At 35.8% G+C, this 15858-nt stretch overlaps 2 protein-coding genes and 1 long non-coding RNA gene across 4 annotated transcripts in view; 1 reads left to right on the plus strand and 2 right to left on the minus strand.

Annotated features, from left to right (window-relative positions):
• The window catches only part of dia (diaphanous related formin 1), a 58888-nt gene extending 50896 nt beyond the window's left edge, over window positions 1-7992 (minus strand). Inside the window, exons 1-2 of one of the 2 annotated variants that reach the window (XM_087358883.1) lie at window positions 7816-7992; window positions 7310-7446 (exon numbers count right to left, since the gene is read on the minus strand). In XM_087358883.1, the coding sequence (XP_087215009.1) occupies window positions 7310-7345 (36 nt within the window). In that variant the 5' untranslated portion in view covers window positions 7346-7446; window positions 7816-7992. Of the gene's footprint in view, window positions 273-7309; window positions 7447-7815 lie in introns of those variants that run through there. The other variant, XM_087358882.1, reaches the window with a different exon arrangement.
• Window positions 254-15858, plus strand: part of LOC147872204 (uncharacterized) — a 26848-nt gene continuing 11243 nt past the window's right edge. Inside the window, exon 1 of the long non-coding RNA XR_015537905.1 lies at window positions 254-649. This is a non-coding gene — a long non-coding RNA (uncharacterized LOC147872204). The remainder of the gene's footprint in view (window positions 650-15858) is intronic.
• Patr-1 (Protein associated with topo II related - 1) overlaps window positions 10037-15858 on the minus strand; it is a 27502-nt gene continuing 21680 nt past the window's right edge. The window contains exons 12-13 of the mRNA XM_022068118.2: window positions 14934-15245; window positions 10037-12167 (exon numbers count right to left, since the gene is read on the minus strand). Of these exons, the coding sequence (XP_021923810.2) occupies window positions 11868-12167; window positions 14934-15245 (612 nt within the window). The 3' untranslated portion in view covers window positions 10037-11867. The remainder of the gene's footprint in view (window positions 12168-14933; window positions 15246-15858) is intronic.

The following is a 15858-nucleotide window of genomic DNA, read 5'->3' on the forward strand; positions in this document are numbered from 1 at the left end:
CTGATTCTTTTCACTTTTGGAATGGGACTTTTCATTTTTCGATTGAGATTTTTCACTTTTCACTAGCCACGGTTTTTTCCTTTTCAGTGTATCAGTCATGATTTTGGGTTTCCAAACACGAACTACTACTTCATTCGATCACAACATTAAGACCACCACGAGAATTCAAAACCATAACAGGACAGTTCTAGTTAACACACTGCTGGTAATGTAAAAACGAAACACAACAGTCTGAAATGTTGATAGACGTACACTTCGCCACACGCAAAGCTTGATAAGGCCCTATCGAAGAGCTACCAACCTACCAGGAGTAAATATAAGATTACGTGTACAAACCTGACACGTCGGAACAGTAACAACATATTTACAGCAGTAAAAAACAAACTCTTGCCTGAAATACAAAATTAAAATTTAATTATCTGAATTATTCCATATTTCCTTGTCTCACAAGATATGTCCGATTTACGTAAATTACAAATATTAATTTCTGACAGAAGTACGTAAAGTTGTGAGAACTGTAGTGCGAGTGAATTAATGATAATTTTGGATCTTGGAGGAAAACTACCAACCATCGCCACAAAAACGTCCATACATTTGTCCATCAGAACGCTCAACCTTACTGACCGGAAGAATCTGTTGGAATAAACAGGTATTTGTAAAAGTTACTGACATATTATTTTACGCGAAATGCGATTAAAATTCAAATCAGAATTTTTCCTAGACATTTAAAACTGAAAGACTTGGTTTCATACTGCACAGAAGGAAGAAGTACTATTACATTTTTTTTTTAAGGAACTTGCCAATCGCGGCAACCGATCGACCTTAGGCGAACTATTCATTGGATACGCGAGTTCAAATCCCAGTCGATGTACACATGTTTCTGTGCAATTTTTATGACAGGATAGAATTTATAAAATATCTACAATAACAGGAGGCCAACGCTGGAATAGAATTGTAGCATAAAAAATCTAAGTAAAAAACAAAACACGATTAAAAAACTTCATGCCAACCGAGTTTCATTAACGAGAACTTTTTCGTAATTTCCCTGATCCGCCCAGTAAAATTATTTGCATTCAGCAATGGTGACTTCCAGTTTTCCAAACCTTGCCCTAAGAGCCTAATCTCAACACAGCTTTTAAGTATATATTAAATGTTGTCCGTCTACTCACAATAAATTCTTATTAAATATTAAAATATTACAATGATTAACATTTAAAATATTAAATGATGCTCTTTATCGAAATATTCGATTTACATTAGACCATCATTTTTCATGTTTCACTTTTTTTTTATTGTTTTACATTCGTTTACGTGTATCTTATTATATTGTGTATTGATTTTATTTTATTTTATTAAGTGTTGAAAAATGATGGTCTCATGTAAATCGAATATTTCGATAAAGAACATCATTTAATATTTTAAATGTTAATCATTGTAATATTTTAATATTTAATAAGAATTTATTGTGATTAGACGGACAAGATTTAATATATACTTATTATATCACAATATGACGCAACTTTACCATCTTACAGCTTTTAATTAAAAATAAAATATTCACGTTTTTTTTTTCGTATACGATTAACGCAATGTTAGCACTTTCCTTGTGACGCGACGTGTCAAACAGATGAAACAAAATAAGAGACATCAGATGCTTCTTGCCACGTGTGTGGTTACTGAAGACAGTCTCAGCGTGTGAAAAAACCTTTTCCATGCACACAAAACATAATAAAGTCTGCAAACCACAGTTTATTCTTCAGCAAATTCGGTCACGCAACAAATCAACCCGAAATGGCAAAATTGAATTCTTCACAATTCCGAGATACGCCAACAAAATGGTGTCATCCAGGCGCAAAGTGGTTAATTAGTTAGTTCATGGCCAATATGTGAGTTGGCACCCGCATATTTTTTTTTACTCTGATAATTTGCATCTCGTACACAATTATTTTTAATGTTTTATCTGTATCAAACTAAAATATGTTTCATACAGACGTTAAAAACATAAAAGTTTTCACATGTCATGTACCATCCTGCAATTACGTGGAAATGCCAAAATGTTCTAAATCAGTTTCATGCACAAACAAAATTAAATTCACGCAACTCCAAGTAGCCCGCCCCCAACACGACGTTTAATCCAAATATGTGAAGTGGTTTCGGAGATTTTAAACAGACTTGACGTGTCTAATTTGTGCCCCGCGTGCGAAGAATGCATACAATGAAGACCCCCAAGAACTTACATAAAAGAATTATTACATCTCCAAACCCACAATTTTTATGAAGGTCTCTGACGATAGTACAGTTATTTTATTTTGGACTTCGCCCATCGTCTAAATTGTAAAATATTATAATCACAACGTTTCAGAAGCTGGATTCTGTTTGGCCCCCTGGCTGAGCTAGGCTCAGACCTGGTCTCAAACACCAAGAGAGGTGTGGAAGTCCGGTCGGCTTCACGGATTCTTGCCCCTGGAGCCGATTACTGTTTCGTGTCCGTGTTCACGCTAATTTTCAAGGAAATGGGCCTTAGTCCCAATTGAAATGGACGCTAAGTGGGCCACAGTGCCTCTTCCTTGTGACCCTGCGACCTACCCGGGACCCAAACATGTTACTGCCTCCATAACCCCCCCCCCCCCGAATTCCTCAAGTCGATCACCTCGGGTTATCTCGGGTTATCTCCAAGCAAACATAACCCCGATGTATCTTAAACGCCAGATTATCTCAAAGATATCACGACGTTTTTTAATGGGATAGTTGCAGATAAATATTCCATTTCCAGGAATATAAATTATTTACTTGGCTCTGTTCATGTTTTCCTTCGAGCAATGTACGGTTGATTTCGTCGTGTCAGAAGGTGAACATCTAGACCTTGGCGAGATAAAATAACCGGGGCGAAAACATTGCAAACAAACATTTTCATGATTCGTACCGTTTACTCTGGGGCTCACCCAGCCTCCTGTCCAATGGTTACCGGGGGTCCTTCCCCGGGGGTAAAGCCGGCCGGGGCGTGACGCTGACCACTCACCCCCATCTGTCGCCCAGGTAAAGAATGAGTAGGTGCTATACCGCCTCTCCCCCTAAGCTCCTACATGGCGTATAGTGGGAGAGATTTACTTTTACTTTACAAGTATTTTTAAAATTATTATATTATAATACTGAGAGGGACAGACATGTCGCCTCAACGAGGTTACCAACAGAAAGACCCACGTAAACCGGACTAAATTGAATCCGAACACAAAAACTTTGTGGCAAACTTTTGGATTCAGTAACACGGACTTCTTTGCTAAAGTTAAATGTCTACCAACCGGCAGACATGTATCAAATGTATCAGAGAATCTATTGTTTTTTTAAAAAAAAATATTTACTTTTACAGGAAAACGACTAGCAAACCAACATAACTGTCAAATAATTTATGTGAAATGGTTTCATTACCATTCTGTCCGAATTTCAGGTAGCAAAAACAATGTCAGAAAAAGTTGGAAATGTCTACCGCGTTTAGCGATGCGTTTTCATCATGTTTCTGCAGTGACCAGCAACGGTTCTACAGACGATGTAATGTCGATTCGTTTGGCACAGGAGAATCTGTAAATTAATCCCTGAACTCATTCTGTTAAGTTAAGAGGACAAGATGCCATGTAGTGTTCGACAATGAACACTAGTTGTACTTGTGAAAAATACGTCCTTGCACTTCGACTGTTAAAAGATAAGTGACGGACTGGCGCGAGCAGGTTACAACATGAAATTCCAGTCGAATTGTATTCAATTGTAACCATCAATAAATACTTTAATACAGGTCGCGTGACTATTCCATCTTCCTGTGTGCACGCACGCGCAGACTACATACTCGTATCCATGCCAACATACTGGGCACATAAACGATTATTTCTGGATTTCAATGCCTCATTCCAATCACATGTACACAATTTCATCACAGTCTGATGGGCAGACGGCACAAAGTTTAAACAATAAAAATGAGGCTAACTTCTGAAGCAGAGTCAGGAATAGTTCGCAAAATTTAGCAACCACATCGTTCACGCTGATTGCCAAATACAACTTCATTCACTTAGACATTATTTTTAGACAACACTGCATCACGACTTTATTTAAGGTCGTACTACGCAAGTAGCGAACACATGAGTCCAAAATAATTCACTTTCTGGAAACGGTCAGACGCAGTTCATAAGATGCCATGGCCTAGAATAGGACTCGGCGACAGACTTCCGAAATAAACAAGAATTAACCGCAGAGACTCGATGTCTCTGCTTGGCCCACAGATACTTTCCGTGCGCGTTCTTTGCTATTTTACTGGTCTTGATACTCATTTACTGCGCATATATCCGATAAAGACGAACTTTCCAAACACTACAAACACCACACTCCAGAGTTATACAAATGCTGTGAAGTTGGGAGAGAAAAAATAGTAATCACACTAAAATGCATACATGAGAAAAAATTGTATACTGATTTTCTTTCTTAAGAAAAACAAGGTTATCCTGGCATACCTCATAAAACCCATCCTCTAATTGCACAAAGCACCAGTCCTGCAAATTATGTCTTCTTTGTGTTGTATTAGATTGCAATTCACTCCTTTATCTTGTTAAGAGGAAGATTAATAAGCATAAAGTAGATATGAGTTAATTAATAAATCTTAAGTTGAAAAGATACACCAATAACAAACATTCATCTTCTATCAGACTACACAGCGCAACAACCCAGAAGACAGTCATCTTCAGACGCACTACATGAAACCTCAAATCCTACTTAGTAATTTTTCTTTTTCATAAAGTGGTATATATTAACGCCAGAGATAAACATCTTTGAAAGACTTTTCCGTGCAATATCATTATCAATGCAGAGTAGCGCATGGGAAGACGAGCATTGTTGTCCCATGGTTGAATAAAGACAGTTCTTTTTCTTTTATCAGCTTTAGCATCCTTACAGCAATGCAAACATTCAGTAAACTTGTGATCAGCTTGCAAGCTTGGGATTTGAGCATATCTTACAATTTTTTTTTCTGCATACAAACGCAGGAACAACAGGAATTCATCAGTATATGTTTCTTTAAGATTTGCTGGCTATGCAGCAACCAATACAATGACAAGCAAAACAATTTCCTCTGTGGACAATAATCTATCTTCACGAAAACTGAATCAGTCATTCAATCTGGCATGTGTGTTTCGCCATTTATCTATCTTCACATTAAGTTTATCAATGATGCAACAGAAGCATTGGGTATGGAATCTGTCACTTTGACATCAGTGACAATTCCACCAACAAATTGTTTCCTCTTTCACGCACAACTCTCTTTATAACCAGATGTTATGAGACCTCAGGCCATTGCTTCCAATTCCCCAAACAGGTCACATGTATTAAGGTGCAAAAGTGCGTTATATAACTTTAAAACTTCACAATGGTATACACGTCAATCCTGGACTCCTTGCAAATCCTTGTTTACAATGCTTGTCTTCTGCGGAACATCATTCCAAATGGTGCACATCAGATTCGTTAAGCTTCTCTGTCAGAACATTGCTTCACGGACATCTGCGGGTGGTTGTGTGTAACTTTCAGAAATGTTAATTAAGGTTTGCCAAATTTCTGAATAATTCTCATACAGTGGCATCACTTCATGCTAACCACCTGATTTCTCATACACTGTGAAGGACATGGGAATTTTTCTTCATACCCTTATTTTATATTGCCCAGCTACAGCCATTTTTAAAAGGTTAATTTGTAATAACAAAAGATAAGAACATTACAATCAGCTTAGTGATCAAAGGCCATTCACACACTGCAATATTTTGTAATCACATGTGTAAGTTCTGGGCAAAGAACTCTTTATTCCATGTGCTCATAAAACATTTTCTAAATTCATTCAGCTGATGTAACATGGATTATCCATACTAAAGGTAGCAGCATAACGCACATACAAGTGACCAACATATCATAATGTCACATATATTATTATTTTACTAACTAAAAAAATTATTCAAGATAATTTTGATCACCAATCTATCCACAAAAACTGATAAACCCATAAAAATGGGTCCACCAAAGAACCTATGAAACAGAAGTGATTATGGCCTGAAAGGACTCTAATGCAGCCCTGGTTTCAAGCAGGTATAAATAATAGTTCATACACAATTTACAGACAAGTTTATGATCTGTCCATCAAATTTTAAAAGTCAAGCTCCAATGGTCTATAAGCAATCACAGTTGAACTAAAAGCCAAATGAAAATCTTTGCACAACTGCCATGTTGTTGTTTTACAGTCTTCAAAAAATTACCTTCACAAAGATTACATATTTCTTGAAAATCTATAATCATGTACCATCTAATGGCTCAACTGTTGCTCCCACCATACATTTTCATGTGTCTGCCATGTTGTTATAAATGGTATGTGTTTTTGGATATTAAAATGTGTAAAGTTGGGGAACCTCCAATTACATGCAAAAGTTAATGAAAATGAGTCAGTTCCTTCAAAAGTTGAAAGTGGGGCATATGAACAGCCTCCTAGCTTATGGGATTGCCAGGTTGTGCTTTTGCATACCACTACACTAAAATAATCCCTTCAAACCACTAAAAATAACCAAATTCATATAATTTTTGGTATAACCATTCAAAACAGATTTCACATTTTTTGCAATCTGCTCCCAATACACCAGAAATAAAATCCTAAAATCAATTCTGCACAGGCAGTTTTCCAAGATGTTTGATAATGCTATCAGTAGCTCAGATTATATATCACTGAATGATTTAATGAAAAAAGGAATTGTAAAGGACATATAAAAAAGTGATTGTGGCCTAAATTAAAGTATTATTCCAGTATAAGCCTGAAGTGACAGGGAAAAACCATCTGTCAGGCTAGATACTTGAACTGTGGATCTCCTGAATATGAAACAGGAATGTTGACAATACCAAGTCCCATGCTTTTACTTAACTAAATTCAAAGTTACTAGAGAAATATGAACTGTGTATAAAGACAAGCAAAGTTGAGCAAAGGACATGCTTAAACTTCACAAGTACAACTACAGACATCTGTCAGTGAAGTGTTTAATTACATCAAAATATGCCATAACCAACTTGTTATCTGGTGGGACAGAAAAGTATAAATAAGGATAAACTTCAAATATACCTCACGCATACATAAGAAAGTTTTACAAAATTGTGACCATGTATACAAGTCTCTAAATTCAAGTTTACTTGCAGTTACAACAAATGCAATCTACCTAAATCTCCTAATCTGACAGTAATTCAACTTTTATCTAGTTATTAATCCTAATGCATATATATACATAAAATAAATCACAGTACTTACAAAGCCACCTGACTTGCTCTTATCTTGACGGGACATTCCTAGACTCTGGATTGCTGTAGCTCACTAACGTTTCCTTTTCTTCTTTTTCTAATTTCCTCATACATTGTCAGGATCTTCTAGATCCTGAGTAAGTAAACCTGCAGGCAAGTTACAAGATTGTTCTTCAGAAATAAAAGTATAATGACAGAATGATAAAACTAGCCTAACAATTTTCTGTAACAACAATACAAATAATAAACATTAACACCTTGGAAACTCGATTAAATACATGAAAGTGAGGTTAGAAAGAGTTCAATTAAACTTGTCTCCTGATTCAAAACGTTTCATGTATTAACCTCAAACGCCTTACATTAAACAATACAAATTAATACACCATCTTCTATAACTCTTAGCCGGAATGCCCAACAGGATATTTCGGAATGCAAGGTGGGTTTGTCTAGTTGTAAGAAGACTGAATTTAGAATAACTATAAATTTGGACTTCAGCCACCCTGAAATCCGGCTTACGTTATTCAATAGCCAGGATAAACTGTTGGTTGTTTTAATTTTCCACGCAAACACACTTAAACAACATCAAAGCTGATTAATACACGCATTCATCACAATATTCGCAACGATTAATTCAAAGCTGCACCCCGCACCACCCACACAATTACACACAGCGCACACATGGTAAAGTTGGCAAACCTTCTAAATATGGAGGGTTTGAGGTTTTCACGGCGGTGAGTTCAAAGATGACAGTCTTTTGGGTAATTGTGCCTTGTAGTCTGGTCGCTGATGATGGAAGCAGCAAGGACCTATGAATCGTTGGTAACAACCTAGAAGACGGTCATGTTCTAAATATTGATTCGTGTAGCGGCATGATATGACGCGTTTCCTTTGCAATAAAACTTACCATAGATTAAACTTCCATTACAGTTCATTCTTATTCACATAAAGATAGAAATGGTACAACCGTTTGAGGTACAATGTATCAGTTCTTTAGTATTATAAGTAAAATGTGTAACATGCTTGTCAATAGTTCAATCTTCAAGAGGCGCATATGTTCTTAGTAACGTTAACTGTGGAGCAGATGCGGCAATAGCTTAGAAAAAAGTTGTTCTCAAGACTGTGTTTTAGTAAGCTAGTCTCATTCTTGGGCTTAAAGTTGCAGCACGAAATCTCGGCTGCTTTTGACTTTGGCGCAAAAACATAGATCTTTAGGTAAAAGTAACAACTGTATTAATAATAATAAAACATAAGTGAGCATCAAAACAATGAAATTCTTTGGAACAAGAAATGCTCTGTAGTATGATACGTATGTTCAATTTTACAAAGGATCTGGGAAATTATTAAGAAATGTTTGCATCTTGATCAGAAAAACGATTTAATCCTTTCAGGATGACATGGATCTAAATATTTTTAAATGAAACATTTTGGTTCCCACCTCCAACAGGAAATGCCTATAAACAGAGCCTGCATATTCACTTTGTTTTTGAGCACTGAATGCAATAATTATGGCTGGGATGGGAATTATGTCCTATGTTTTTAAGAGATATTCATATACAGATTGAGGAATACCATAATAAACCAACTGATCTCTCAAGACTCAATCTACATGTAACATAACTACAATGCAATCCTTCCATCACACCTTAAGACAACCCCTGCAAAGCCCATATTCAGCACTGAAAAAGCAGGGATGGAAGAATATAAAGTAAATGGCTCCTTGTTGAATAATGAACAGTACTGCCATACAACCTCAGAAGGCCCAACAGGAAGCCTTAAAATGAAGGCTAATGCAGCTCTGGTGAAGTTTGCAGGCCCAGCAAGTAAACAGATGATAGTAACTGGGTACTGGGAACGACCCATTCTTCTAGTGCCTGAGCACTGCGGGCCCCAACTTTTCGTTGGCTCGATCTATAGACATTCGGTAGGACTGCTTGGCCCGTCACAAGGCCTCTACCTATACACAGGACAGCACAACAGAGAGAAATGCAGACAGACATCCATGGCTTGAGTGGGATTCGAATCCACGGTCCCAGCGACCAAGCAGCACAAGGCCCATGCCTCAGACCACGCGGCCACTGCAGACCCTGATGATAGTAACAATGCTTCCAAAACAAAAAGCCTCAGAAAAATTGACTGAGTTATAAGACAACATGGACAATTCCAAAGGTCTGTGAATCAAAACACTAAATGTGGTCAATAACTTTAAATAAAACTGGGTGTACAGATGAAATAATGCATAATTAAACAAAGGAAATTTAATATATTTGAACTTAGTGGAATAATATGGATAGGAAGTTGAAGGAAACAGGGCTGATGACGGAGGCAGTATGACCTCTGAAATATTGGTAAACATCGACCAGACTACACAGCGCAACAACCCAGAAGACAGAAATCTTCGTACATTTAGAATCGCCCTGATGACGGAGGCAGTATGACCTCTGAAACGTTGGTAAACATCGACCAGACTACACAGCGCAACAACCCAGAAGACAGAAATCTTCATACTCACCGCTGTGAAAATCTCAAATCTTACAAATGCCTTGAGACCCGGAAAACAGTAACACAGTACAATGTATGTATGATATGAAGTTTTCACGACTACTAAGTACAATAAATTCTTCTAGGGCTACCAACCATGTAAGGTGATTTAATGAAGAAAACACCTCACATGTCTGGTAGCCTGAGAAGAATTCATTATACAGTACAATACACTTGGGTACTTACAAAATGAACATGATTACTTACTGATTTCTTTTTATTTATAATGCCTCAGTCCAAAACCTTTCTATTGAGTTCAAATAGTTCTGGTTAACATTTTTAGTACACAGTTCTTTATATTATGGAACATTTATGAAAACAAGTCTTACAAATTTTTATCATTCTGTTTTCATAAGTACATCACAGTACATTTCAAAAAGTAACACATATATGTACTGATGAAAAATTGGTTCTATTCCTCCACAGAACCAAATATGTTAAGATAGAAATTCAAGTCAAAACTTATCATTTTTATTTGAATTGTCCAAACCCAAAGAAAATAAAAGAAGTCTTTGAAAAATTGTAACTTAGAACACAGTGTAGTCCATTTCAATGAAAAAGTTGATACAGAACAAACAAATCAGTTTTATGCAAATAGTACTAAAAATTCTGTACTTCTGTAATAATTCTAACACATCAGAAAAACAGTGATTCTAAATGAACTACCCTGTAACTGTACCACAGACATAACAAACTCTTTATTTAATGTGTCTGAGGATATAATATTGAAGTTCTGACAATGTATGAAGCATCCTGAAAAATCTACGATAAAGCCAAAGTTCTTACTAGTTTGGACATACATGCCAATTAAAATATACACATAAACTTCAAGCTTTAGATGATAAAGACATCTGTTAAAAATAAGGAAATCTGAATAAGAAATGTCATTTCATTGTTTATAATCTATCACAGCTTGAATATAACTGTGCATATCTGAATGATGTATTTAGGCTTTTTCTATGCTGTTATGTAAGACTTTTTTAAATTCATTTAAATTGTGAAATTCTGACGATATATATACATGCCATTTAAGACTTAAATACTGTTATGAAAATATTTAATATGGAATTTTAGAGCAGTACGTACAGCAGTTTACTGGAGAGTGATGGAATAAAACTTAGTTACATTTCTGCCTCTGAGAAAGGTATACTATAAATGTTCTTCTCACAGTACAAGAGTACAATAACAAGATAAGTGAAGATGTTAAATTGTGCAATATGATTTCATACTGTACTTAAGAGCAGCACTTGAAATAAGATATTTATGAATCTGTGATTAATTAAAACAAATGGACCTTCAATTCCGAGATACTTTTACCTTCGCATGCCTTAAATATAAACTAAAAGCAGAATTTTTCTTTTGTATTTCATTTATGTGCTTATGAAATAAATAAAATACATAGTAGTCATTTATATGTTCACTTAAAAGAAGTCCTCTTTTAATTTTCTATATACTGATTAAGAAACTGCATATAAGGCTTGCTCCCTGCTTTGTCACATTTAAATCATAACAGACCACAAAGCTGGAAGGAAAAAAAACCAAATAAAAACATTGGCATAGAACTCCCACTGTTAATTTTAAGCATTCTCATGGATCAAAATAAGTTCCGTTCAAACTAATGCATCACAACACCAACTGCTATTCTACCTCTTTACAGGAACCTTGACATTTGGTACTGCAATATACATTAATAAATGCTTTCTCTAAATATGTAACCTCTTTATTAAAAAATGTATCATTCATAGAAACATAACAAACCAAGCAGGATACAAGTAAATGCTGCAGTAATAATGCTAATATACTCTTTTATGATATCAGAGGTTCCAAGTTTCAAGAAAGCATCTTTATATATTCTGTGTAATGTGTATTGGTGTAGTAACACAACTACATTCTTTCTGAACAGCCACAGTCATTTTCATTTTAAAGATCTAGTACCATAGCAATCAGTAACAGTAACAACCAGATTATCCAATGAGCCAAGAATTGCAACACCACTTATCAGTTCATATCACCACGAACTAATCACACTCTTATGAGTTTGTTTTACTTTCTTTGTTCTCTTCTTCAACTTTCTGATGTCCTGTAAAAACACGTTCTAATACTGCATACTTTTCAATATGTAAGCTACAGTAACGTCCCAAGTGCCGGTTCAACAACGTGGTGTCCATTGGCTCAATAGGTGTGGGAAGAGAATGAAGACATGAAACTAATCCCACCGCTTCCACCAGGGCTGTAATGAACAATGACCACTCTTGGCACTGCTTCTCTTCCAAAGTGGGATATAATGTTTCTCCGCGTTCCATCATTGCAGCCAACGATGAAATTCCAAACTATTTGTAACAATAAAACAATATATGAAAACCTGCAAGTTTCAATACTTTGTATTCAAAATTTAAAGGGAAAAGATATTAGAAAAAACACAGTTTAATATCACTACTTGAAACATCTATCATTCAAGTTTTATTTAAATTATGAAACATATCTCCCTACCAAAAATCCAATTTACTCCATAAAATTATATGGAAGTAAGGACATCCACTTTTTCAACTTAACTTTGTGTGGCACTATAGTGCCAGCACATCCATTTTTTATTGGCTGTGCATCATATTTTGGTAATACTGTAAAATTCCTTGATTTTGAGAGAGCCTGTAGCTGCTGCCTCACTAAAATTTTGGTCAGATAGAGAACTAGCCTGCTGACAAATAACTGACATATGTAATGATTTGTAAGTGTCTATCTATGTGCATGTATTTCTCTCTACTAATTCTGACTTTTAAGACATTTACAAATGTAATTCATGAATTCATGTCTTAAGATTTTCTTCTAAATTTCACATCTCCTAAGTACTAAGTTAATAGCAATGCAAAAAACAAAGACATTACCAAATCCCTTTTTCATAAATTACACTCTGTACAACATATCAAAATATACCATGAGTTAAAAAATAAAAACAACAGAAGTCCTTATATTCATAAATATGTTACATGATTTTTAAAATTTAAAAGCAATTAAAAGGGTCATATGCTGAACAGCATCTCAAGTGAAAAAAGAGGAAAAAGCTGTTTTTCTCTACTGATGTATAGGGAAATGTATAAGCTTTCACTTATTGGTAATGAAAGCCCAGTTACATTATATAATGCCTATGGAATTTCGGTTGGAAAAACATGACACCAGTTATGGCCAACGTAAACATATCACCTTTGGCTAGTTTTAACAATTTAGTTTCAATTGTCATAGCTGCATACTTGTGACAATGGATGTCTTACCACACTTCAATCAAGATCAGTTTGTATTTTGCCTGCTGCACGCATCCAATGACTGGGAAGAAACAATGTGGTAGACTTTCCTTGTGTTGATATTTTGACATTTTTGTGACAAAATACTGACCACCCAGATAAGAATGACAAAACTATACAACACCTTGATAAGATCCAAAAAGCATATCCTAACTTTACTGACCAAAGTCACATACAAGAGAAGAGTAATGTGCTTTTCAAAGGGAGAAATATTTGCAAATATTTTTCCCTTAGTAATAGTGTTTTGGCAACATGTGCAAACTTTGTGAACAGATTGACTGCACTTAAGACATGAAAAATGTGTTGCATACACTTGGTGAAAATAAAAGCACTACAACAAACCTGTGCTGCTTGAAGTGCAGATTAAATCTGTTCAGACCCATATTTTTTTTATTTATTACACACAAAGACTGACCTATAAACCACAAGATTTATCACACCTCACAGAACTTCACTGACACACAAGTAATACATTTAAAATTTTGTGTCATTACAGACCTCTGTCCTAGTGCTTAAAACACAAAATCAATTTACATATAAAATTATTATACTTTTGATTCAACTCTTTTCTTCAACCCGGTTTCCACTGGTAACCACTTTCATGACTATAGTGCTGAAACTCAGAAGATAATCTGAACTTATACCACTGTGAAAACCTCAGATCACATCTAACATATTATTTTCTTGAGCTTAGTATTGGGCTTCATCCATGTTTTATGTACAAAAATTTAACAACCACACAAATGTTAAATATTGACTTAGTGTTGAAGGGAAATTTTTTTATGTTCCAACTTTCTTGTGACAAGATTTAGCAATTCCTTTTATTTGTCTCTACCTGTGACCTGTCTTTATGTGTCGTTGTGTCACTGGGAGATGCTCAATGTGTGCTCTATGCGCTGATAGTAAACGTCATGTTCTCATAAACTTCAGTTTACAGTTTTGCAGAAAATGCTGAATAACAACAAATGGCCATGACAATGCAAATAAACCAACTGTGGCAAAACTTACGTCTATTCTTGGAAAATTTTCATCTCAGTTTAAAAAAACCATGTTTCAAAAGCTGGTTCTGCTTCCATCATCAAATGAACAACCAAGTCAGTTGGGTCCAATATAGGAGGTAGATCTCAATCCCTTGAAAGTTGAAATTATCCAGGGACTAAATAAATTAACCCCAAGGTGAAGATTCCTATTTAGAAGCTAACACTATGCTCAGCTTGTCAACAGATTCCCTGCCCTTTGTGGAACCCAAACGTTCACTGCTGCGTTCACAAGAACCAGCAACCAGTCCCTATCCTGAGCTAGATTAATCAAATTCACATCCTCAAACCCTTCTTAACCAAGATTCATTTTAATATTATTCTTCCATCAATGCCCACGTCTTCCGACAGGTCTCTTCCCTTAAGGCTTTCCAACCAAAATTTTGTATAAATTTCTCACCTCCACTACATGCCCAGCCCCTCTCAACCTTTTGATTTGATCATCCTAATAATATTTGCTAAGGAATACAAATTATGGAACCCCTCATTATGCAAGTTTCTTCAGCCTGCTTAGGACCAAATATTCTCCAAAGCACCCTGTTTCCACACTCTCAATGTCAGAGCCAAAGTTCCATACCCATACAAAACAACAGGTAATTATAGTTTTGTACGTCTTAATCTGTTTACTTTTAGACAGCAGTAGTCTGGACAAAAATTTTCGAACTGCATGGCAGAAAGAATTACCCAAATTCTGCCAGTTTTTAGTTTCTTCGTAAATGTAACTTTGAAGGAAAGAAAATATGTATGTAAAGGATATTATTACCTTGTTGCCTAATGCATACATAAGCACATTCTTGGCAGGCAGTACACATGTAACTGGAGATGTGATTCTAGATGAATCTCTTGACCCTGGTAGTAAACTATGTGCTATCTCCAGCAGGGCAGGGAACTGGCTTCTATTCAGCCATGCCTTCAAATATGGGTAGAAACGAGGAAGCACGGATTCATCACTGGCTTGGTCCCGTTTTCCAATGGTTACTAGCCCACGGAATATTATTCTCCACATCTGAACCAAGCAGCGTCCCTCTTCTTCGCTGAGTGTCGTAAGATGTGGCAGCAATCTTAACATCAGAAGCTTCAGAGACACCAAGCAAATATTATATCATTATTCTCAATAGATTTCATGCTATAATTTGAGGTAAGAAAGATAAACTGATACATTTCTAATTCTGGAATATAAAGAGAGAGAAAAATAAACAAAAATACATGTATACCTGGCAGAAAAGTTCTATCCACAATGCACTACATGTTTTTATCTGTTTCACTTAAATTGCTGAAGCAGAACAAACAAGTATTCTGACCTACAGAAAGGTTTGACATGTTAATACCAGTGTACCTTTTACAATATTGGTAATGGCAACTGAAACAAGACAGAATCAGACTTTCATGAGTCAGATACATTTCATTTTCAAGGTTTGATCAAAAAGTTTGGTAAATGATGCCACCACAAGAGGATTTGTGAAAATGGGAAAGCTGGCAGGTGGCACATGTGACAGAAGCCTTTATGCATGTGCTGAAGGATTTTCCACTGGCAAGTGCTGTCAGTTGCAATGTAAGGCTGATCTCTGTGAGCACATGTTTGTGTAATCAGTCAACTCTCCTCACCTGTCACCATGTGGCTTATAACTGTTCCCCATATTCAAAGAAACAATGAAAAGGAAGCATGAGACAACAGAGTCCAATTTCAA

Source organism: Zootermopsis nevadensis, unplaced genomic scaffold, assembly GCF_977971745.1.
Source record: "Zootermopsis nevadensis isolate Lab colony 2312 unplaced genomic scaffold, Znev_1.0 Znev_ptg000030l, whole genome shotgun sequence".
Taxonomy (NCBI): Eukaryota; Metazoa; Arthropoda; class Insecta; order Blattodea; family Termopsidae; genus Zootermopsis; species Zootermopsis nevadensis.